The sequence below is a fragment of the Theobroma umbraticum genome, unplaced genomic scaffold (genome assembly GCF_002168275.2).
Source record: "Theobroma umbraticum cultivar Fairchild unplaced genomic scaffold, ASM216827v3 scaffold_44.0, whole genome shotgun sequence".
NCBI lineage: Eukaryota > Viridiplantae > Streptophyta > Magnoliopsida > Malvales > Malvaceae > Theobroma > Theobroma umbraticum.
In genome coordinates, this window is record NW_018397255.1 from 5,962,763 (window position 1) to 5,984,559 (window position 21,797).

General features: G+C 33.5%; 3 protein-coding genes and 3 pseudogenes across 3 annotated transcripts; 4 read left to right on the forward strand and 2 right to left on the reverse strand.

The window, feature by feature from the left end:
• The first annotated feature begins 6 nt into the window (after nt 1–6).
• Nucleotides 7–4,107, forward strand: LOC110410015 (Transducin/WD40 repeat-like superfamily protein). Its single transcript, XM_021419574.1, has 7 exons — nt 7–1,250; nt 1,356–1,446; nt 1,598–1,755; nt 1,858–1,909; nt 2,043–2,122; nt 2,212–2,305; nt 3,139–4,107. Exons 1-7 carry the CDS (start codon nt 300–302, stop codon nt 3,693–3,695), a joined length of 1,983 nt encoding a protein of 660 aa, XP_021275249.1. The 5' UTR covers nt 7–299; the 3' UTR covers nt 3,696–4,107.
• Nucleotides 4,108–4,484: 377 nt separating this feature from the next.
• Nucleotides 4,485–5,087, reverse strand: LOC110409793 (TATA-box-binding protein 1 pseudogene; annotated as a pseudogene).
• An 808-nt stretch (nt 5,088–5,895) lies between these two features.
• On the forward strand, nt 5,896–6,510 carry LOC110409794 (TATA-box-binding protein pseudogene; annotated as a pseudogene).
• A 1,334-nt stretch (nt 6,511–7,844) lies between these two features.
• On the forward strand, nt 7,845–8,459 carry LOC110409791 (TATA-box-binding protein pseudogene; annotated as a pseudogene).
• A 904-nt stretch (nt 8,460–9,363) lies between these two features.
• Nucleotides 9,364–13,995, forward strand: LOC110409287 (Amino acid kinase family protein). The gene is made up of 8 exons (XM_021418584.2): nt 9,364–9,720; nt 10,809–10,944; nt 11,032–11,085; nt 11,620–11,711; nt 11,900–12,126; nt 12,437–12,613; nt 12,754–13,353; nt 13,452–13,995. The coding sequence occupies exons 1-7, from the start codon at nt 9,491–9,493 to the stop codon at nt 12,861–12,863; spliced, it is 1,026 nt and encodes a 341-aa protein (XP_021274259.1). The 5' UTR covers nt 9,364–9,490; the 3' UTR covers nt 12,864–13,353; nt 13,452–13,995.
• A 673-nt stretch (nt 13,996–14,668) lies between these two features.
• MKS1 (MAP kinase substrate 1) lies at nt 14,669–15,842 on the reverse strand. Its single transcript, XM_021418727.2, has one exon. It carries the CDS (start codon nt 15,675–15,677, stop codon nt 15,003–15,005), a length of 675 nt encoding a protein of 224 aa, XP_021274402.1. The 5' UTR covers nt 15,678–15,842; the 3' UTR covers nt 14,669–15,002.
• Nucleotides 15,843–21,797: the final 5,955 nt, after the last annotated feature.

Here is a 21,797-nt window from a genome sequence, read left to right on the forward strand (position 1 = left end):
TTAATTTTGTATTGGGATCCATAAATATTGAAGTTTTATAACATGCTAAGAAGAGTTGCTATTGGTGGTCTGCTGGATTAGAAGTTGGTTCCTCGTATGTGTCCGTGTTTTGGAACTGTATATTTTGTTGAATTACTTGGTTCCAATCCCCTTATTTACATAATCAAGAGAGTAAAACTCGGTCCGTGAATTGGGGCTTTGAAAGCTATTAAAGGCTTTCTAAGAAGTTTCTTGGGTTGCATAGAGGAAGTATCAGGAGAGTTTGTTTTGATGTGGAATACTGGTCTTAAGTACAAGACATGCTGAGCTCTGATGAGGGAGAAAATGATGTGTTCTTTGATTCACTGGATTGCTTGTCGGTTGAAGAGCCAGTTGTAGCAAAAGAATTGGAGGGTGGGAAATCAGACTATGAAATTTGGATAAATGAGCCACGAAGTGTGAAGGAAAGACGTGAATGTTTTCTGCTTGGAATGGATCTGGTTGAGTTTGCGAAGTCATCAAAGATAAAGGACTTGGAGAGAATCACAGACTGCAATGGTGCTGTCCCATGTTCTTCATTTTCTTCTATTAACATTGGAGAAGGGAGTTTGGCTTGCTGTGATAGGGAAATGACTTGTCAAACCAATTTGGTGGTTGATGAATCTGATCAAGAACAGAACATGGCTCTGGAGAGTGAGAATAAGATGTTTTTTTCTACTAAAGGATGTGAACAAAAGGAAGGCCAAGCACAATGGGATGCCTGTGAAAATGCTAAAGTTGATAGGAAGAAATTCAAGAAATGGTGGAAACACTTCATGAGCATGAGGAAAGGAGGAGTAAGTAGACGTGCATCTAAGGTATCAAAATCAAGTCTCAAAGAACATAAAACAAACAGAATGACTGTTCTGCCCAACAAGAAAAAATACATGGAGTTTACAGGACTTTACATGCGACAAGAAATTCAAGCTCACAAGGGCTTCATCTGGACAATGAAGTTTAGCCTAGATGGTCAGTATTTGGCAAGCGGTGGTGAAGATGGGGTAGTACGTATATGGCGTGTCACATCAACGGATGCCTCTAGTAAACCTTTCATGGCTGAGGGCAATTTGGATAGAAAGGTAGACAAAGGAAAGTCAGGATTTGGAAGAAAAAAGTCAATCCACTCACCGCTTATTATTCCGAATAAGATTTTTCAGATTGAGGAGTCACCAATGCAAGAGTTTCATGGCCATACAAGCGATGTTTTAGATCTTGCATGGTCCACTACAAATGTGAGTCAATCCTGCAGAAACCTAGCAGTCTATCTTATTTTAATTCATTCCGCTTTAGACCTTTGTTTTAGTTTTTGTTATACTGAATCAAATTTTTGGTTGCAGTTGCTTGTTTCTTCTTCCATAGATAAAACTGTTCGACTATGGCAAGTTGGCTGCGATCAATGTCTTAATGTTTTCCATCATAATAACTATGGTAACTATGACAGGAGTTAATCCTATCATCCCCTGTTCTGTGATTTTATTTATATTATAGTTCCTTCTACTTATTGATTTCTTTTCTTCTCTCAAATACATAATGCCACAGTCTAAATTTCTGATCGTGCTTATTGTTTTGATGGAAACAGTAACATGCATACAGTTCAATCCCATTGATGACAATTACTTCATCAGTGGTTCTATAGATGGAAAAGTTAGGATCTGGGGAGTGTCTGAGAAGCGAGTTGTTGACTGGGTGGATGTGCGGGACATTATAACTGCTATATGTTTCCGGCCAGATGGGAAGGTGTGGTTCTGAATACTTGAATTAATATTCTTTGCTAAAAACATTGTTTTGGATTTCACAACTTAGCGATGGTAATCAGTTCATGTCCTTTTGTTCTGGCAGGAATTTGTCGTTGGTTCCATCACAGGCACTTGCCACTTTTATGAAGCATCAGGTATCACCTTTTGCATGTTAAGAGTTCTATTGTACTATTCAATTTTAGTTGTACAATTGTTCCTTTTGTTTTTTTGGCACAGCACCTAAATATCCTTTCATTCTACCTGAGTGTTCTTTTTTTGGTGATATAGGCAGCCATGTTAATTTGGAGGCCGAGATGCATATTCATGGCAGGAAAAAGACCTCTGGCAACAAAATCACAAGTATTCAGGTTTTAAACTGAAGCTATTCGTTCTGTATGTCTGTTGCTTATGCTAATATTTTTCATTCATTAATAATTAGTTTCATTCCAACTTGCAGTTCTCCCAGGATGAACCACACAAAGTTATGATAACTTCTGAAGATTCCAAGGTCCGAATATTCGATGGGGTAGATATCGTTCGTAAATTTAAAGGTAAGGACTCAGTATAATGTAACTCCTTAGGATTGGGAGATACAATTAAGGCAAAATCATGTAGTGATAACCTAACTTGCAATTGAACTAAATTAGTAATATCTTATAACCACCTTATATTCATTCTTTATACTTCTGCTTGGGAAAATGGATGCACCTTACATCATTACCCATGGTCCCACATTTGAATGGTGTTGATCTTCACATGTTAGGCCGGTCCTTCAGCTGCTTCTTGCTCTGTTTTCATGTTGAGCTACAGTGTACTTGTTTAGTAGACTAAATTTTACCTCTCACAGTCTAATTTATGAAGAGAGAAACACTAGATCTTTCTTGGACTGCCTTTAATATATTTAGAGTGAAAAGCTGATCCATATGAATATTTACTGATAATGCACCATGTCTTCAAGTACATGTGTCCCAGTCACAGGTACATTGCATTTTACTAGAATATTGCAAGACTAAATTTGAGAGATGCAGAAGAGAGAGAGATCTGAATTGATCTCACTTCCTATCAACCTTCACAGCTGTACTAGCTTTGATCTTTTTGTACATATACCTTTCCCTGCATAAGCTTTAATTCTTGGCATACCTTATTACACATCCAATGAATATATAATCTTTTGGTGGCATTCCTTATAACGCATCCATTGAATATATAAAGCAGTATTAGACAAGCCTTGAATATTTAATATTATCATGATCTATGCACTAAGCTTGAAGGTTAAACTATAGCTTTGCCATTTGTGCATGTGTTGTCAATACTTAGATAATTATCCCCTATTGATCCTTATGTCACAATTTTCATAAATTAATATTTTCCTTGAATACTGCAGGACTGCCAAAATCAGGAAGTCAGATGTCGGCATCATTTACTTCAACAGGGAAACATATAATCTCAGTTGGAGAAGACTGTCATGTTTATGTCTGGAACTACAATGGCTTTTGCCTCCAAACATCGAAACATACAAAATCTGTTCGTTCTTGCGAGTACTTCTTCTGTGAAGATGTGTCTGTTGCATTACCTTGGTTAGGCCAGGTTGCAGATCAGAGGCACGTACATATTAATGATTGCCGGGCTCGGTCATCGACAGAGGGTCAAATAGAGGGTGCTTCCTGGATCAGAGATTCAGAACGATTCTCTCTTGGTAACTGGTTCTCCATTGATGGGTCCTGCAAGGTTTCTGCCACGTGGCCTGAAGAAAAGCTTCCTTTGTGTGATGCAGAAGTTTTGGAAGATGAGTATTGTACGTATGACCAGCAGCAGCTCTGTCACAGTCGTGCCAACAATCGCACAACCCTATCAGATACATGGGGGCTCGTGATTGTTGCAGGTGGGTGGAATGGAACAATCAGGACATTCCACAACTATGGATTTCCTGTTAGGCTGTAGGAGTTTGGTTCGGGATTTTTCATAGTCTATTTCTATGAGTTCTTGACGCCATCTACTTTCTAGCGAACTTGCATCTCTCTGGGATTATGCAGTGTGCAAGCTCAGTCAGTCAGCAGCAGTCATCAAAGAAACAATATCTTTTTTCCAGATGTAAATGTTCCCAAGTCAGGTTGTTGATACTCAACCCTTGACCCCGCTTGAATTTCAGTAGAGGTGGTTTCTTTTGACATGGTTTGTCATCCCATCATTGTTCGACATTTGGACCATGTCATCGGGGCTTATGTTAGAGCACTTCTCATTTAGGCAGCTCACAAATTTTCATAGTCCTACAGTTTTCTGTGAATAATACCTAAAGTACATAGCGATACAAGGAAGAAATGGAATTACTAATGGTACATGCTGCTCTCTTTCATGTTTTCTTGACCAGCCTCTAATTTAAATTTCATCTTGTTTAATTTGTTAGTACTAGTACATGCATGTGGACGTTGTGTCATCAGGATATATGTAATGTAGGTATGTCTATTTGATCGTTTCGAAAGAAATATTTCAAATTGGGCCTCCTTCTACATTTTTCTGAGCATTTAAATAGCTAACAACTTGTTTATACTTAACGAGGGATAAAAAGATTTATATATTTTACTAGTTGAGATGAAATTTTACTAGTTGAGATGAAAACACCTCTCCTTGAGGATTTACAATTAAAAGAAAATCTAAACCAGTTAATCAACGTCAGGACTATTACAACAATTAATTTCGGAGGAAAACTGGTCTGGCTGCTCTTCCACGAAATTACTTGTCTTTCTTGTCTATCCTGAAAGACATGAGAACAGGATATATATTCTCAAAAGCTGTATCTATTTCAACCCTCTCCTTTGCTCCAGTAATAACAAGCTTTCCAGATGGAAAAATTAATACTGTGATTTTGGGTTGTCTCATCCGATAAATTAATCCTGGAAACAACTCTGGTTCATATGTTGCATACTCATAATGATGACAAGCAAGACGTGTTAAACTGATAGGGACCAAAACGTTACAAGAAGCAACCAGATTCTGAATCTTGAAATCCTTGAAATTAACATGAAATCCAAGCTTTTCAACGATTCGAGCATACTTCCTGGCAGCCAACTGGGATTGTTGCACGGTTTTGGCACCAGTGCAAACAATCTTTCCAGAGGAAAATATAAGTGCAGTGGTTTTAGGTTCCTTGATCCTCATTACCACGGCAGCAAACCTTCTGGGGTTGTATTCTGCGTTGCGAGCATGAAGGGCAATGGCCTTAAGATCCAGGGTGCAGTTCAGGTTCACAGTTGAAACTACATTCTGAAGCATAGGGGTTGGGCGCCCGGAAGGATCAGAAACTTGGTTACTTTCTGATAATCCTGTATCTGCCATCTTGACATCAATGAGTACGTTTCTTTGAAAGTTTGAATTGATCTTGAATGCACGATTCCAGGGTTTTCCTTCTTCCCAGAATTTGCATATGAGACTACTGTAGAAGTACTGTTTGTTGCATGAGAATAGAAATAGATTAAACAATTGATATAGCCCTGTGTCTACCGTCGTCAGACCAATGACTCTCTGTGAATTAGTCTTGAACTAAAAATTTCAGGGTTTTCTTTCTTTCTTTCTTCTCAGAATTTGCTAAGAAAGAATATGTAGAGCTGTTTTATGTTTCATACTAATAGGGAGAGGTTTATATATATATATATATATGTAAAAGATAGGAGATGGTTAAACACTGGAGCCTATGGAAATCCAAGTCCCTGTGGCAGAAGATTTCTGAATTTTTATTCTAAAAGGAAAATTACCCTTTTATTTATTTATTGATAATATTAACCATTTTATTTATTTGGGAGTAGTCAATAAACGTTGACTTCAGTGATATATTTTTTTATAAAAAGATTCCTAATTTAAATCAATAGAAAAAAATTTTGAGGAAACTTGAAATTTAAATAACATGATTGCCCTTTCCTACAGTGACTCATATATCTTGTACCGTGATGATTATGGTTTACAAAATAAAGCTATAAAGTCACCGACCTCTCAGCCATCTCTTACATATTTTCTTTTCTCTTCTGGACAACAGATTTAGTGCCTCTCTGCTCCTGCTTCAACTATTTAGTTCCCATTCTCGAGAGAAAGAAACCCTTCAATCTTGCCTTCAAACCAATCCAACAAGAGTGCTGTCAGTCTTACCAACATGGCAGATTCAGAGTTAGGGATCAGTAACCAAGTTTTGGAGCCTTCCAGTAGTCACCCTCTCGCGTCTCCCGTCTTCCCTACCCTTCAGAACGTGGTTTCCACTGTGAACTTGGGTTGCAAGCTGGACCTCAAGTTCATTGTGCTTCATGCACGAAATTCCGAATACAACCCCAAAAGATTTGCTGCTGTGATAATGAGGATCAAAGAACCCAAGACCACCGCACTCATATTTTCATCTGGAAAGATTGTTTGCACTGGAGCCAAAACCGAGCAGCTATCCCTACTGGCCGCTCGCAAGTTCGCTCGAATCATTCAAAAACTTGGTTTTGATGCTCAGTTCAAGGATTTCAAGATTCAGAACATTGTTGCTTCTTGTGATATGAAGTTCCCTATCAGTCTTGTGCGGCTTGCAGCTTTTCATGGGAAGTTTGCAATATACGAGCCAGAGTTATTTCCGGGATTAATATATCGAATGAAATCACCTAAAGTTGCCATCCTGGTTTTTCCTTCGGGAAATATTGTTATTGCTGGAGCTCAAAAGAGAGATCTAATTTTCCAAGCTTTCGAGAACATATACCCTGTTTTGATGTCTTTCAAGAGAGATTACAAGTGAAGAAGTTCAGCATTTAATATAGAATTAGGGTTTAGTAATTCTTTGTTTCTTTCTAAATTTTTGTATTTTGACAATGGGTTAAATATCTATCATTTGGTGTTTGAATGTAAACTTTCAACAATTTTCTTTCTTCTAATGAAAGTTTCAATTTCAAAACTTGTAATTTGCTCTATTTTGCATCTTTGGTGTTTGATAAGTTTTCTTCTTGTCGTAATTGCTTATAAAAGAAATTTTCTGTATATCTTGTTATTATTGTTTGTGCAAAAGGTTTTGGTTGGTTTAGAATTTCTTTTTTTATTTCATAAGTCTTATTAAGTTTGAGTTTTTGGAAACTAAACATAAACTTGTCATGATTACGGTTAGACTTAAGAAATTTGTTATTAATTATTAAAATAATAATAAAATTTAGAAAAATTGATTACAATTGCTAATGAAATTCTTATATTCCAGAAAATTTACCCAAGATTTATTTTTAAAGTAATTTACATTTTATGAATTCGTCATCCATTACAATAGGGAAGGAATCTTCATCAAAATTATATGCTAGAGGTTGATATCTTATAGGTTTCTCATTTCACTTCCAATAACAAAAGCTTTATTAGAGTAGTACACGGTAATACCTCAACCTTAATAGTTTTAATTTAAAAGAATCACATTGCTCAACTCAGTTGTAGATTTGGACATCTAATTTTGAAGAGAACTTAAAAACTATTCGCTTATCTTATTTTTTACATAAAAAAGGCATTGTCGTATATTTACTAATATGAAAGAAATAATATATATATATATACATATGCAAGTAATATACTAATAAAAATAACAAGCTCAAAAAAATTATAAATTTTGTTAACTTATAAATAAATACATAAAAAACAAATAATATAAAATGATAAGGGGTATTTCATTAATTATAGAGTTTATTTGGCTTAAAATAAAAATATGAAGATTTGATTAAATGTAAAAAAAAGATTTATTTAAAATTTTTAAATAATTTAGGAGTTTTTTAGGTATTGTGCATATATTTTTCATAAAAATTCAAAATTTACTTAAATCAATAGAAAAAAATTGGAGCAAACGTAATTTAAAATTTTCCTTTCCTACAGTGACTCATATACCTTGTACTATCATGATTATGATTTACAAAGTAAAGTTACAAAGTCCCCGAGTTCTAATTAAGCCATCTCTTCTATATTTTCTTGTCTCTTCTTGACAACAGATTCATGCCCTCTATGCTCCTGCTTTAACTATTTAGTTCCTCCCCATTCTCGAGAGAAAGAAACCCTTCAATCTTGCCTTCAAACCAATCCAACGAGAGTACTGTCAGTCTTACCAACATGGCAGATTCAGAGTTAGCGATCAGTAATCAAGTTTTGGCGCCCTCCAGTTCTCACCGTCTCGGGTCTCCCGTCGTCCCTACCGTTCAAAATGTGGTTTCCATGTGCACTTGGGTTGCACGTTGAACCTCGAGGCCATTGCGCTTCATGCACGAAATTCCGAATACAACCCCAAAAGATTTGCTGCTGTGATAGTGAGGATCAAAGAACCCAGGACCACCGCACTCATGTTTTCATCCGGAAAGATTGTTTGCACTGGAGCCAAAACCGAGCAACAATCCCTACTGGGTGCTCGCAAGTTCGCTCGAATCATTCAGAAAATTGGTTTTGATATTCAGTTCAAGGATTTCAAGATTCAGAACATTGTTGCTTCTTGCGATATGAAGTTCCCTATCAGTCTTGTGCGGCTTGCAGCTTTTCATGGGAAGTTGGCAATATATGAGCCAGAGTTATTTCCAGGATTAATATATAGAGTCAAAACACTTAAAGTTAGTATTCTTATTTTTTCCTTCGGGAAATATCATTATTGTAGGAGCTCAAAAGAGAGAGATAATTTTTCAAGCTTTTGAGAACATATATCCTGTTCTGATGTCTTTCAAGAGAAATTACAATTGAAGAAGTTCAGCATTTCATATAAAATTAGGATTTAGTAATTCTTTGTTTCTATCTAAGCTTTTTGTATTTTGACAATGGATTTGAATGTAAACTTTCAATATTTTTCTTACTTCAAATGAAAGTTTCAACTTCAAAACTTGTTATTTGCTCTATTTTGCATTTTGGTATTTGATAAGTTTTCTTCTTGTCGGAACTGTTTATAAAAGAAATTTCCTGCATATTTTGTTATCATTGTCTGTGTGAGAACTTGCCATGTTTGTTGTTAGAGTTAAGAAATCTGTTATTAATTATCAAAATAATAAAATAATTTTTTTGAAAAAAATTAGAAAAATTGATTACAATTGCTAACTAAATTCTTATATTTCAAAAAATTTACCCAAGATTTTTTCTTTAAAAAGTAATCTACATGTTATGAATTTGTCATCCATTACAATAGTGAAGGGATCTTCATCAAAATTATATGCTAGAGGGTTGATATCGTATAGGCCTTTCATTTTACTTCCAACATGCTTTATTAGAGTAGTACAAGGTAATACCTCAACCTTAATACTTTTAATTTAAAAGAATCACATAAGTCAACTCAGTTGCAGATTTAATTTTGAAGCCAACTTAAAAACTATTCCGTTATCTTATTTTTTTCATAAAAAAAACATTTTATTATATTTACTAATATAAAAGAAATAATAAATATATATATGGAAGTAATATACTAATAAAAAATAACAAGCTCAACAAAATTATAAATTTTATGAACTCATAAATAAATGCATAAAGAAACAAAATACATTAAATACATGAAAATACATTTTTATTCAGTTTGGCTATTACTCCATGGATCCGCTTCATGAGATATTTTATCATAAAAAACGTCTATTTTCTCAATAAAAATAAGAAAAATAAATATCATAACTCCACTCTATGCTATCTCGAGGGGAAACAGAGCATAGCCCAAAGCTTATCTTTTTGGCGGCAGCAATTTGAAGAACACATTACAGTTGCCGTTTAGAGCAATCAAATTCCCAATTTTTTCCATGGCAGTCTCTACTTCTTCTCTACCCATCATCTCTTTCAGTCGAAAGTCTTCGTCTTCATCTTCATCTTCTTCTTCATCATCATCGTTGCTATTTTTGGGTCCTTCTCCTGTAAAAACCCATCATAAATGTAGCTTAATTATGAGTCAGCGGAGCTCATTTAGACGATTGTTTATCAACTATTCGGCTTCATCTGACATGGGTTCCTCCCCAGACCCCATGAACTTGAGGTATGTTTCTTCGGTACGGTGGTTTGATTTCCTTTTAGTATGTCTTTTAGTTTGTCCTGGGCTTTGAATTTTGATGCTTAGTGTGGGTTTTTACTGAGATTTGTAGTGATGTTCGATGCGATGTTGGTAATTGCATTATTATTTTGATAGCAAGTGGGCATGACTTCTGGGGAAAAAGAAAAATTTCAAGATCTTTGCACTTCTACATTGGATAGCATTAGCACTTGAAAGTGGAAACCATTTTATGTACTGTGGAAATCGATTTGCTATTTAGACAATATCTGTTATTTTGTTAAAATCCTTTTTCAGTGGCGGAGTTTCTACAAAAAAGTTGAAGGTACTATGACTATTGCAAAAGTGATATAAAATTATCTTTGCAAGTGAAACTAACAATTATGGTGGACTCTACTTGTGCACAAGATGAGTCCGTTGTCATTTTTATTCCAAATCCAAGTGATGAAATTTTTCTTTCAGGTGCGATAAAATAGTAATTGGAGTAATGTATCAGTTGGATGCCCAAAACAATCCCTGTTGTATGTTAAAATCATTCACTCTATATTTGTGTCTTACATCTTTGTGCTCATGTTAGCAGTGAAAAGGCATGTGAGAGATGTGGAATTTAACTTAGTGAATAGTTCTCACTCTTGAGCTATGCGGTTGGGTATTCTTATGTGCATAAGATATCTTTTTAGTGTATGAGCCCCTTCCTAGTTAAATTTAAAGTGTCCTAATTAATACTTGAGACATATATTTCGTTGTTCGGTGCTTCTTTGGTTAATGAATCAGAATTTTGATTTCTCCTTATCATTTTTTCAGTATATTGAGGATGCTATGATAATTTTTAATGCTTGAGAGTTCAATTTCTCATTGCTATTCTCAAGGTTACTGAATTGAAATTCTTGGTTCATACACATGACTGAAGTTTTGTAGCAGATATAGGATATTCTTTCTATTTTCTTTACGCAACTGCTCAAGGTTCATTGAACAATTACTAAAATCTTTCCACAACCTTCCCCCACCCCTTTAACTTTTTGAACATTCTTGAAAGCACTTGTTTATCTGCATTGTTAACCTCCTTCTTTTAACAGGCATAATCACATGTCATCGATGGCTCCCTTTGGAATGCAAATGAATGACAAACCATCTTATAAATGGCAAAGGGTTTTGCTTAAAGTAAGCGGAGAAGCACTTGCAGGAGATCACTCTCAAAATATTGACCCAAAGGTTGTGATGTGAGTAATTTTTTTTCTTTGTGTACTATATTTCTTTTCTTGATTATAATTGAAGTATGAGGTTTCTGGTTGAATGCAGATTACAATGGCTATTGCGAGAGAGGTTGCATCAGTGACTCGCCTGGGCATTGAGGCTAGTCTGTAGCCCCTTCTTCCATTTATATCTTCCATGACTGTTTTGTTTCTCCTATAATCTTCTTTAAATATGGTTGTTGTGCTGAAGTTTTTCCTTTTCTCAGTTATGTTGAATTGTTTTGTTGTAATACCATGTTAAATTGTTGATTGGTTGTCAATTTTGTACTGAAATCCTGGATTCTACATTTTGGTTGAAGACCACGCATTGCATTTTGGAGATTGCTAAGACAAATATCTGCTTTATTTGGATGAGATTCAAAAAGAAGTTTGAGCAGGATAAACAATTCCTACTACCAATAAAAAATTGCATCAATCGCTGTCGTGAATGAAGTTGAGTAATCTAGAAAGTACATGGAGTTGCAACTTACATCATAAACACTATCATGTGAAATTATTAAAAAATTTGGGAGGAGGTTACTTACCAGGAAAGAGTGACCGGTTGTCAGAATGAGTTTGCAAACCTGAAAGTGATTAGAAACTCCACTGTTTGATTTTATTTTATATGTCTAAATCTTTTAGGTACTTGTCGCAGGTTGCAATTGTGGTTGGTGGGGGTAATATTTTCCGTGGATCATCTTGGGCAGGATGTAGTGGGCTTGACCGCTCATCTGCTGATTACATTGGGTAAATAATTTATTTGATTGCATGTTTTTGTATTTCAGAAGTCTCTGGTTTTGCACATATTTCCTTGGATGACCGGTCATAATAATTGCAGAAAGTAATTAGACCTGAGCTACCATAGGGAAATCTTCTCATGCGCTCTCTCTCTCTCTCTCTCTCATGTGTATTATTGCTGCAATTTTTTTTGCTAGAATGTTAGCAACTGTAATGAATGCTATATTTCTTCAAGCAACAATGGAGAGTATTGGCATCCCAACACGTGTTCAGACTGCATTTCGTATGTCAGAGGTTGCAGAGCCGTATATTCGTCGAAGGGCTGTGAGGCATTTGGAGAAAGGAAGGGTTGTCATCTTTGCAGCTGGAACTGGTAATCCATTCTTCACCACAGATACTGCTGCAGCCCTTCGTTGTGCAGAAAGTAAGTCATTTTCTTTAGTCAGAATGCTTATTGACACTTTAGGAAATATAATTCTAGGAATAAACATGTTTGGGTCATTGATACGTTAGGCCCCTATTATACATTCTAAGTCACTAGGAACTTTTCCGAGATTTTGAAGATACTTTGAATCTTGCACAAAATTGCCCTCATTGTGTAGAATTTGTTGAAATAAGTCTTAACTGATTTAAAAAGGGATTTTACTACTTCTGTTTTGGAAATAAATGTTCTCTTATTGCCAAGATATTGCTATTGTTTGGAATTAAATTAGACATTCTATTTGTTGGTCCAGTCAATGCAGAGGTTGTGCTGAAAGCCACAAATGTTGATGGGGTTTTTGATGATGATCCTAGGCATAATCCAAATGCCCGTCTTCTTGATACGCTAACTTATCATGAGGTGACTTCAAAAGATCTCTCAGTGATGGACATGACTGCCATTACTCTGTGCCAAGAAAATAACATTCCTGGTATGTTTAAACTTTTGCAATCTGTATTATAATAGCATCACTAATAAGTGTGTTATGTTTGGAATTTGTAAGTTGGCCCCATTGCATTAACTAAAGAGAATTGGAGTTAATTTGATCTAATTGTCTTTCCTTCGATGCAGTTGTTGTCTTCAATTTAAACAAACCGGGTAACATCTCGAAAGCAATAAAGGGTGAGAGAGTTGGTACATTGATTGGTGGAACATGGAATTCAACAGTGGCAAGGACATGAAGAAGACACTTGGTGCAGTTACCTATCAGTGTAGTGGCTTCTCCCTACTTTGCTTGTCCTTATTGAAAAAGAAAGTATGGGATGGTAATTCATTGCGCAAGCATAATGAGAGGTTTTGAAGACGAAGTTTCCTGGAGCTCACATTTGAAAAACCCAAAATGAAAGCATGAAGCGTGGAATCCATTCCACTCTTTTGACAGATTAAGATAATATCACTGCTGATTTTTGTACACAACATATGTGGAATTTTGCCTTGTTTGAACATTGAAGCAATCTCAATTAAACAGTAATTCTTCAATGACTTTGATATGTTAAGTTTAATGTTCAATGTTAGTGGTAAGCAGTCGCAAAGGACACAAGGGAGAAAAAAAAAAATTTTGCATGTTATTTCTTTGCTTATATCATCAGTACAATTATTTGTGCAAGAGATCTGAGGTTTAAAGATGACCAATTAGAGCTCATTGGTGCCAAAGCTGCCAATCATCTCAAGGTGATTTCACTTTGTTAACTGCTTTCACTAAACATTATGACTTGAAAAGTTGGCTGTATTTTACTCTAATTTATATTCTCAATTTGAATGTTCTACAGGTTCTCTTCACCCTCCTGGTTCAACTGATTGGTGATAGAAAGGTATAATTTGTACAATTCATTATTGTTACATCACAAAGCCATCCACTCAATAGCTAACATATCTGGTCTCTCTCTCTCTCCCTCTCTAAAAATAAAAGAGAGCATCCATTCCCCTTTACCACCTACTTGGGTGGCTGTGTCCTGCTTCCATGCAATTGCCATCCTATTTAATATTATGTCGTAGAAAGTGTTTGGACGTGTTAGGCTTTTTGTGGAAAATGGCAGAAACTTCCAACACGAGAATTGAGAACAGGACCGCCACATTCCACTCTTGGGGATGGAACAAAGTGAATGAAACCCCCCTCCAACATTTGTGAGCCAGATATTTCAAGGGTTGCCATTTTGAAGACTTTTTGGTCAAACAGGATCTTGTAATTAACTATTCTCGATCCAGCTCGGACACAGCCTGACCATCTTCTTTTCTGCCCTCCCTGGCTTCCTTTTTTTGTATAAACGTATTGAGTTAGGACTGTAAAACGGGAAGCAACTCATTTTTATAAAACGTTCATCTGCTTATGTGGTCCATTTCAAGAGTTTAACCTCCAAATCTTTATGTTAAAATCTCAATTTTTAACTGTTGAGGTAATTTTTAGCTTATTTTCTTTTACCTTAACCATTTCTCCTTATTTTGCCAAATATCACCTACTGTCTCATTATTTTCTTCACAAATATATGGCCACAGCAGGGGAATATAGAATAGAAATCCCATCCATGACATTGTTAAAGAGCTTGCATATCAATCACAATTCAACCTTTTTGAACTGTGAAGCATGGAAACAGCACACGAAGACAAGATAAATCTTTCAATCATTCAGTTTTGTACAGTTACATTATTCAAGTTTTACTATGGAAGCCAAGTAGTAACCAAGAAGTTTTCCCCAAAAAAAGGTTTAGGGAGGGACTGGTACAGTTGGAGCTCAAAAACACCCACCCTTCACCAAGTAAATAAGATAGTCCCCCTTTAAACATTCAATCAATTTACAAGAAGTCGCATTAAGGTTAAAAAAAATAGGTACATCATCCAATGAGGATGAAGGCAGGGTGGCCCAGACTCTGACCATTATGTCCTTTCGGATGGTATAAAAGTAACAATGATCTGAGCAACCACCTCCTAAGTAGTCAGTTCAATAAAAGCATCAATTACTACACTTCCTAAAATTTATCAAAAGCACAGATAAATAAAACAAAAAATCATTACTAAACTTGAAAAACATCATTCATACAACATGAATTAATGGTGTACCACAAAACATCAGTGCCTCCAAATTAGCAAATTTTACAATTAAAAACCCAAATGCCACTACAATTACAAACTCTAATCTTTTAACACAAAATCCCTTGCCCTATCCTATGTGTTCTTTTTACCTCTTCCTCTCTTTCAAATTGACAAAAGAAGTTAGTACCTCACAATTGAGGAAGCCCCTAAATCTAATAATACAATCTCAGATTTGTGATGCCAAAATTTGATTCTGAATTTCTCTTTTTTTTAAAAAGAAAGAAAATAATTGGCTAAGGGTTCCAAATCTGAGCAAAAAAATCAGGAGAAAGAGTTGGAGAAGATATTAAAGGCCCTGAAAGCAATGCAGAAGGGCTACCCAGGAACCCACTTCCATGTAACATCGGGCTCCAGTCATGCAAAGCCGACATCATTCTCGCCTCCGACGCCGGCGATAAGAACGTCCCCCCCGCTACCGCGGGCGAAAAGAACGTTCCCGCCGCCACCGCTGGCAACGTCTCCGGCGCCGGAGAAAGTATCCCTGGCGGTGCTCGAATCAAACCCTCTTCCATCCCATCTTCACCCGCCATCCCCACGTCCCCTATTTTCTCTCTCGAGCTTGGACTCGCCTTTTCCGTCGCTGCCAACCTCGCCGCCGGGGAGACGTCGCCGTCTCCGGAGAAGTTACCGGATGAAAGTCCGGTGTAGCGTTGCACGATCGACATGAAGTCGGATTCTTCAGCGTGGATGACTTTGGGTGAGACGGCGTAGATGATTACTGGCTCGCGACGACGTTGGTCTGCTGCTGCAGCTGCTGCTGCTGCGGGAACTGCGGCGTGGGATGGTGGGTGAGGTGGTTTTTTGATTTTATGGGAGTCTTTGCTGACTTTTAGAGGGGTTGGGCGTGGACCTTGGATTTGTAGCTGACGCTTCGACGGTGGCTCCCCGGCGGGAAATTGAGAGTCCATGATCGACGATGCTGCTGATGAAGAAAGGTCCTTTCGGGGATAGAGAAGGGAAAGAGAGGAGCAGAAATTTTTGGGTAGATGATGAAATGAATCGCCTTGAACACTTTCAGGCAAATTATTTGACTTTGAAAAACACGAAATTAAGAAAAGTCAATGCAAATATTATTGCTTATTTTTGCAAATTCAGTTCCAATATTTCTCAATAATTATTTATTGTAATAATCGTTTCTAATATTATTTTATACATATATTTATTTATTTTTCAATATTTGCCGTCAGAATAAAGCGAGATTTCCTATTGTCCGACAATGAGAAAAAGCTGCAATACTGTTGTTCATCTTTATCTAATCTTTTTTTTAATGAAACATTAATTATAGTGTTTTTCTTACAAAAAAATTAAAGTAATTAATTCAACTCCTTAGAAACGATCATAAGTCATAAAATTTTTTATTAAAAATTTAATATAAAAGTGGCAGTAATCTATTAATTTTTAAATTCTAATCACTCTACTTAAAATAATAGATCAAATTTATCACTAATTTTTTAATGTGTCTAATTTCATTATTACACGTTTAGATTTGGTTAAAAATCAATAGAAAATTAGATTTTTTTTATTTTCTAATGGAATTATTTTTACAGTTTGAATCAAATTAAAAAAAAATACTGTGATAAAATTATTGCTGTTTCAAATATGAGTGATAACTTTGATTTATCACCTCAAACAGTTGCTTATATTTTTATCTTAATGAAAGCATGAAGCATCAATTGTATAATAAAATTTAAAATCTTAATAAAAGAGTAAAAAAAATTGATTTTTTTTTAAACTTGGAGAAAATCAAATTGAAACAAAACAAAATGAAATAACTAGAGTAATACTTGTTAACTTTTCATATAATTATAAAATTTTAGTATTATTTTAAATTACAAAATTTTAGCCTTGTGGTGGACTTATTAAATGCAAACTCGAATTATTTGAACTAAAAGGTACAAAAAGGGAAAAAAAAATTACAAACTCCATCACATTACACGTGATAATGCAGGGTGAGTAGCCAAAATATCAGTTTCACCTTTTAAGTTTTCTCACTTTTGAATTTAACCCTTACTTTGGTCGCCCTAAACTTTTAGAAATCACAACAAAATACTTCCAATTTTTTATTTTTGCATATTACTATTTACCTGGCCTTCCATAACTTTCTGAAAATTTGTAATCAGTATAGAAACTTCTCAAACTTTTCACTTAATTTTTGAATACTCATTTATCCAAAAAAAAAAAGAAAGAAAGAAATCTTGAGTAATTTTTAATTTTCTTAATGCATATGTATTTTATATTTTTACACGGTTTGCGTAGTATTACTTTTTATATTAATAGTTTGTTATTAGTTATTCACAGTGAAAAATTAGAATCCACATTTCTATTTTTTTAAAGCTTATTTTTACATTTCTATTTTTTGTCAGACACTCCAATGCACAAATATACGTACTTTCACGTTAAAGCTTATTTTTTGTGTTTTTCTTTTCATAAAATTTTTTTCCTACATGATTATTTGTTTTATTATGCATATAATTAAAAAAAATAGAATAACACACAATAATGTAAAATAAAATTTGAAAATATCTATTTATTTCAAAATGAAAAAAGTAAGTAAGATTTCATTTGGTTTATACCTTTGCTAGTTGTCTTTTGTTTTCTATTTTTTTATTTTTATTTTTTTAATATTTTTCAAAAAAAAAGAAGCAAATAACAAATAGTAAAAGTATCAATTAAATGGAGTCTAAATAATTGAATTAATATTTCTCTTAACTTAAAATAGAATTGCCCCCCTGACTTCAAATCTTGGCTTTGTCCTTGTCTATGACACTTCAATTAGTTTGCATATTTTTCCTCTATTAAAATATTTTGTGGATTAATACAGAAGCTAGATAAGTCAAGAGATTCCAATAATTTTCTATATCCTGTTATTAGTAATTTAAAATTTTTAAGAAATAAAACTTTAAATATTAATGTAATCTCATGATTTTATTATTGTTTTTTGCTAGTGTTTTTGCTCTATTTCTTTTGGTAAAATACTCCACCTTCTAAATTTTAATCAAAATTCAAAATAGATCTATTAGTTTTTGAAATGACACTCCGTTTCAAAAAATATCTTTCACTACATACATTGGTCTAGCCGTTAATTAATTGTTAATGTTTTTATTAATTTGATAACGTGATAATATTGAAAAGATAATTTTATTTTTTATTAATTTTAAAAATTACTATTATATAATTTTTATTAATTTTTTAAAAAATTAGGTGCTCCCTTTTTTTAAAAAAATTTACTTATTTTTTAAAATATATATAATAATTTTTTAAATTAATAAAAAAAGAGTATTTTAATCTTTTCATATTATCTGTTGATAGTGTTTAACTTTTAGGCGGAGTGTTCATTTCGAAAACTAATGAACTTATTTGAAATTTTGATTAAAACTTAAAAAGGAAGATATTTTTTTATTTTTTTGTTACGACTGGAGTTATTATATAACAATTAATAAGTAATAATATTATCATTAAAAAAAAGGGTAGGTTTTTTATTTAGGAGCTATATATGTTAGGTGATGATACACTAATGACAAACGTAACAAAAACTATAAACCACTGTTTTAAATACATGGAGGTACTAATTTATTGTTCTAGAGGAACAGCTTCTACGATTCAATTTACTTTCTTGACTTATAATATATCTCAAACATGAAAATTAATTTAATTAAAATTTTATATTAAAAGTCTTGAATTCGAATTTTGAGATAAATAAAATAAGATTTATGAGATAATTGCTCTTATATAAAGATTATATTGTAAAATATGTAAAAATAGGGACAATTATTGATGGTAAGATTTAAAAAATTACTAGTTTTATTTAAGAACTATATATGTTTAGTGAAGATACACTAATAACGACAAACCTAACAAAAAGTATATGGATGTACAAATTTATTGTTCAGCGGAAGAGCATCTAAGGTTCAAATTACTTTCTTGACTAGCAGTATATCTCAACTGTTAAAATTTAATTAAAATTTTATATTAAAAGTCTGGAATTAAGTTTTGAGATAAATAAATTGAGATTTATGAGATGGAGAAAAAGATCTCTTATTATGTAATTCGAATGCTTCATGTGTTGTCTCTAATGGGACATCTTAATGGTTAAATTTGAGCATCTATCTTGGAAGTTTCGAATTTAAATCCTAAAACCAGCAGAGTGAATACTACAACATATGGGAGAATTAACTTTTATTATGTTGATAAAAATTCTTTATTCAAAGAAAAAGAAAAAGTCCTTCTAGTACCAAAGAATAAGATTACAAACTCCTTTCATTTTTTGTCTTGATCTAAATATACCCCAAAAGTTTTGGGAAACCTCTAGAAGTTATATTCCCCAATAAGCAATCACCAAAAAATAAATATCGGAGTTCCTTTATGACAGTGTAATTGTATTCCTTGCAAACTAATTGGTTGGTTATACATAGATACATATTCTATTTTAAGCATTTACAATTAACAAAAAGCATTCTTCATTTGTAAGACACCTTCAACCTTCAATGTCGATTAGCTGAAATAAAATTTATGAAATGTTATATGTTTGATAAAAAAAATTTATAAAAGATTATAATTATGAGATTCTTATTGCATCAACGTATTTTTCTTAAGTTTTTATCAATATTTTATCAAGAAAAGTAAATATTAATAAAGTAGAGAGAACGACATATGATTATATTTATCACTTGTGAAGTGGACAATTGATTTTGTAGATTGAAATATGGGGATACTTGAATTAAAATGTAAGTGCTTATCACAAGAATGAGTTCATTGAGGATGACCTTCCAGGAGAATTTACTTAGTATATCATTCAAATGATCATGAAATAAATTTTCATGTGCTAGTTGTGTAAGTGATCTTTAAACTTGAGATCACTAAATTACTTTATGCTTGAAATGTTAGTCTTTGATACTATCTACAATGGTCTTAATTAATGATGTTCAAAAGGATATTAATATTGGATATAACATGAAACATATAACGATGAATCAATGGCTAATAGAGGATTTATCACTTTAAATGAAACAAAATGGTATATCAATTTACATGAATGTTTTTTAAATTTATGTTAAATTTTCATTAGTTATATTGTATACTAATTATTATGGTTAATTGTTAATCAGCTTGGATGTACTAATTTAAAAGTTATATATTGGATTTATTTCATTTTAATTGTTACTGTATAATTTAAGGGTAATTCAAAAAATTAAATAAAACACTTTTCATTGTACATTTTTTGTTTTTTCAAATTAATTAACATAAAAAAAATTGAAATCCTAAATTGACCAAAAATTAAGACCTTCATCAAGAAATAAAAAGTTTTACAAACATTAAATCCTAAAATGGGAATCCAGGTTAATTGTATATATAATCTCATTAAACAAAATTTTTCTATACCAAATATGAAGAGATCGTCGAAAGAATATCATTGGATCCGATGATGCAGCTCCATATTGTACGGATTGATGCATAACATATGTGCCAAGTAAGTGTATTCTTATATTGTTAATCGTCAGATCCTTCATATGTATATATACATATTTAAAAATTGTCACATTTTATGATTTTTGAACAATTGTAACTTAAAATCGTAAAGTATAGATAGATTCAGTTGCAGAATAAAGGAGAGCACACCAAGATCAGCTTGCTGTAAAAGCAATTGACTAAATACAGCAGCAGGGGCCAAAATAAGATTAGAAGAGAAAGGAAAAGGAGGTAAGGCAGTGGGCACACTACTTTGGACTTTTAATTATTTTTCATTTCGTGATGCCACAACATTGGTCCAGTATCAAAAATGAAAGGGGAAAAGCTATATTTTCGGTAAGTTGTAATCATTGGACATAATGGTATTACCCTTTCTTAAACCCAAAACTAATTTGCGGCAAATTTTTCTTTTACATGAGCTTGACAATGGCTCAATTAAGAATGCTTTCATAGTTTAACCTGAACCGTATATGTTCTTGCAACAAGGGAAAGGAAAAAGGTATCATTAGAAGAGGGAAAACTCTAGCGGTTTCAAGAACATATGGCATTCTTTACAGCAACTAAAGTATTCGAAAGGAATTCTAATTTGGTTCAAGTTACCTTAAAGAATGTTTAATTTAAAGAAAGATGCCATGGCATAATAAAAGACGGCAAGACAAAAGGAAAAAGAGAAAGAAGAAAGAATAGGTATTAAGCAGAATCTTTTGGATCATCTCTGAGGAAATTATATATGCATTAAACAATCTTCGTTTTTCCTTTTTCTCTCTTCTTCTTTAAACTTGGACTCCAGATTCTCTTCAACATCCCATTACTTATTCTTTGTTCATGCTTTTAGTAGCAGAAAAGCATGTAGGGGGGGCAAAAGAGCAATTTCCAAACAAGAATTTTTTACACTTTGGACAGATCTGTAGTGTTTTCGGAGGTGGCAATTTGATGAAACAGTTGCCACATTCCATCGAAGGTAAATTAATTAAAAACTATTTGATTAACTTCTTCATATTTAATTTTCTCTATATAAATATGGATCGTAAATTATCCTTCTTGGTTACCCAATATCTGAGTTCAACCAACACTTATTTGCAGTGCAAAGGCCTGGAAAATATCGGCTGTAAGTGATTGATAAAGTCATCATGTACATGTGCTGCATAGGTTTTCTTTTATGTAAGATCATGTGAAATATTGGGTTTGCTTTGGTTTATCATTACATAGTCATAACAGAGCAGTATTTAAAACGTTTTCAAGGATATTACATATCTAAGTCTATTAAGTTTTCTAATTATGAATGATTTATTTTCATCATTTGGCAACTAAGAAGCATGCAGGTGCACGCCTTCATAGAAGGGAAAGAGGGTTCAACCAAATACAAATTATAGTTAATAGAGTTAATGCTTAACATAGTTAAGTTTGATTTAATTTCGATGGAAATAGTTGAGAGTCAACTTTGGTTCATCTAGCAGTTTTACTCATATTTCTTCTGTTCAGTTTCCCATTGTCAATAGGCTGTTTCCCATAACAAAATGCGGCACGCGGAAGCTAACCATGGTGCTCCTAAGAGATCAACG

Coding starts and splice junctions, on each gene's coding strand:
- MKS1 (XM_021418727.2), bottom strand. CDS start 15,677: ATGGACTCTCAATTTCCCGCCGGGGAGCCACCGTCGAAGCGTCAGCTA.
- LOC110410015 (XM_021419574.1), top strand. CDS start 300: ATGCTGAGCTCTGATGAGGGAGAAAATGATGTGTTCTTTGATTCACTG. Junction 1,910..2,042: donor CCACTTTTATGAAGCATCAG/GTATCACCTTTT, acceptor TTGGTGATATAG/GCAGCCATGTTAATTTGGAG. Junction 2,123..2,211: donor ACAAAATCACAAGTATTCAG/GTTTTAAACTGA, acceptor TCCAACTTGCAG/TTCTCCCAGGATGAACCACA.
- LOC110409287 (XM_021418584.2), top strand. CDS start 9,491: ATGGCAGTCTCTACTTCTTCTCTACCCATCATCTCTTTCAGTCGAAAG. Junction 11,086..11,619: donor TGACTCGCCTGGGCATTGAG/GCTAGTCTGTAG, acceptor TACTTGTCGCAG/GTTGCAATTGTGGTTGGTGG. Junction 11,712..11,899: donor TCATCTGCTGATTACATTGG/GTAAATAATTTA, acceptor TTTTTTTGCTAG/AATGTTAGCAACTGTAATGA.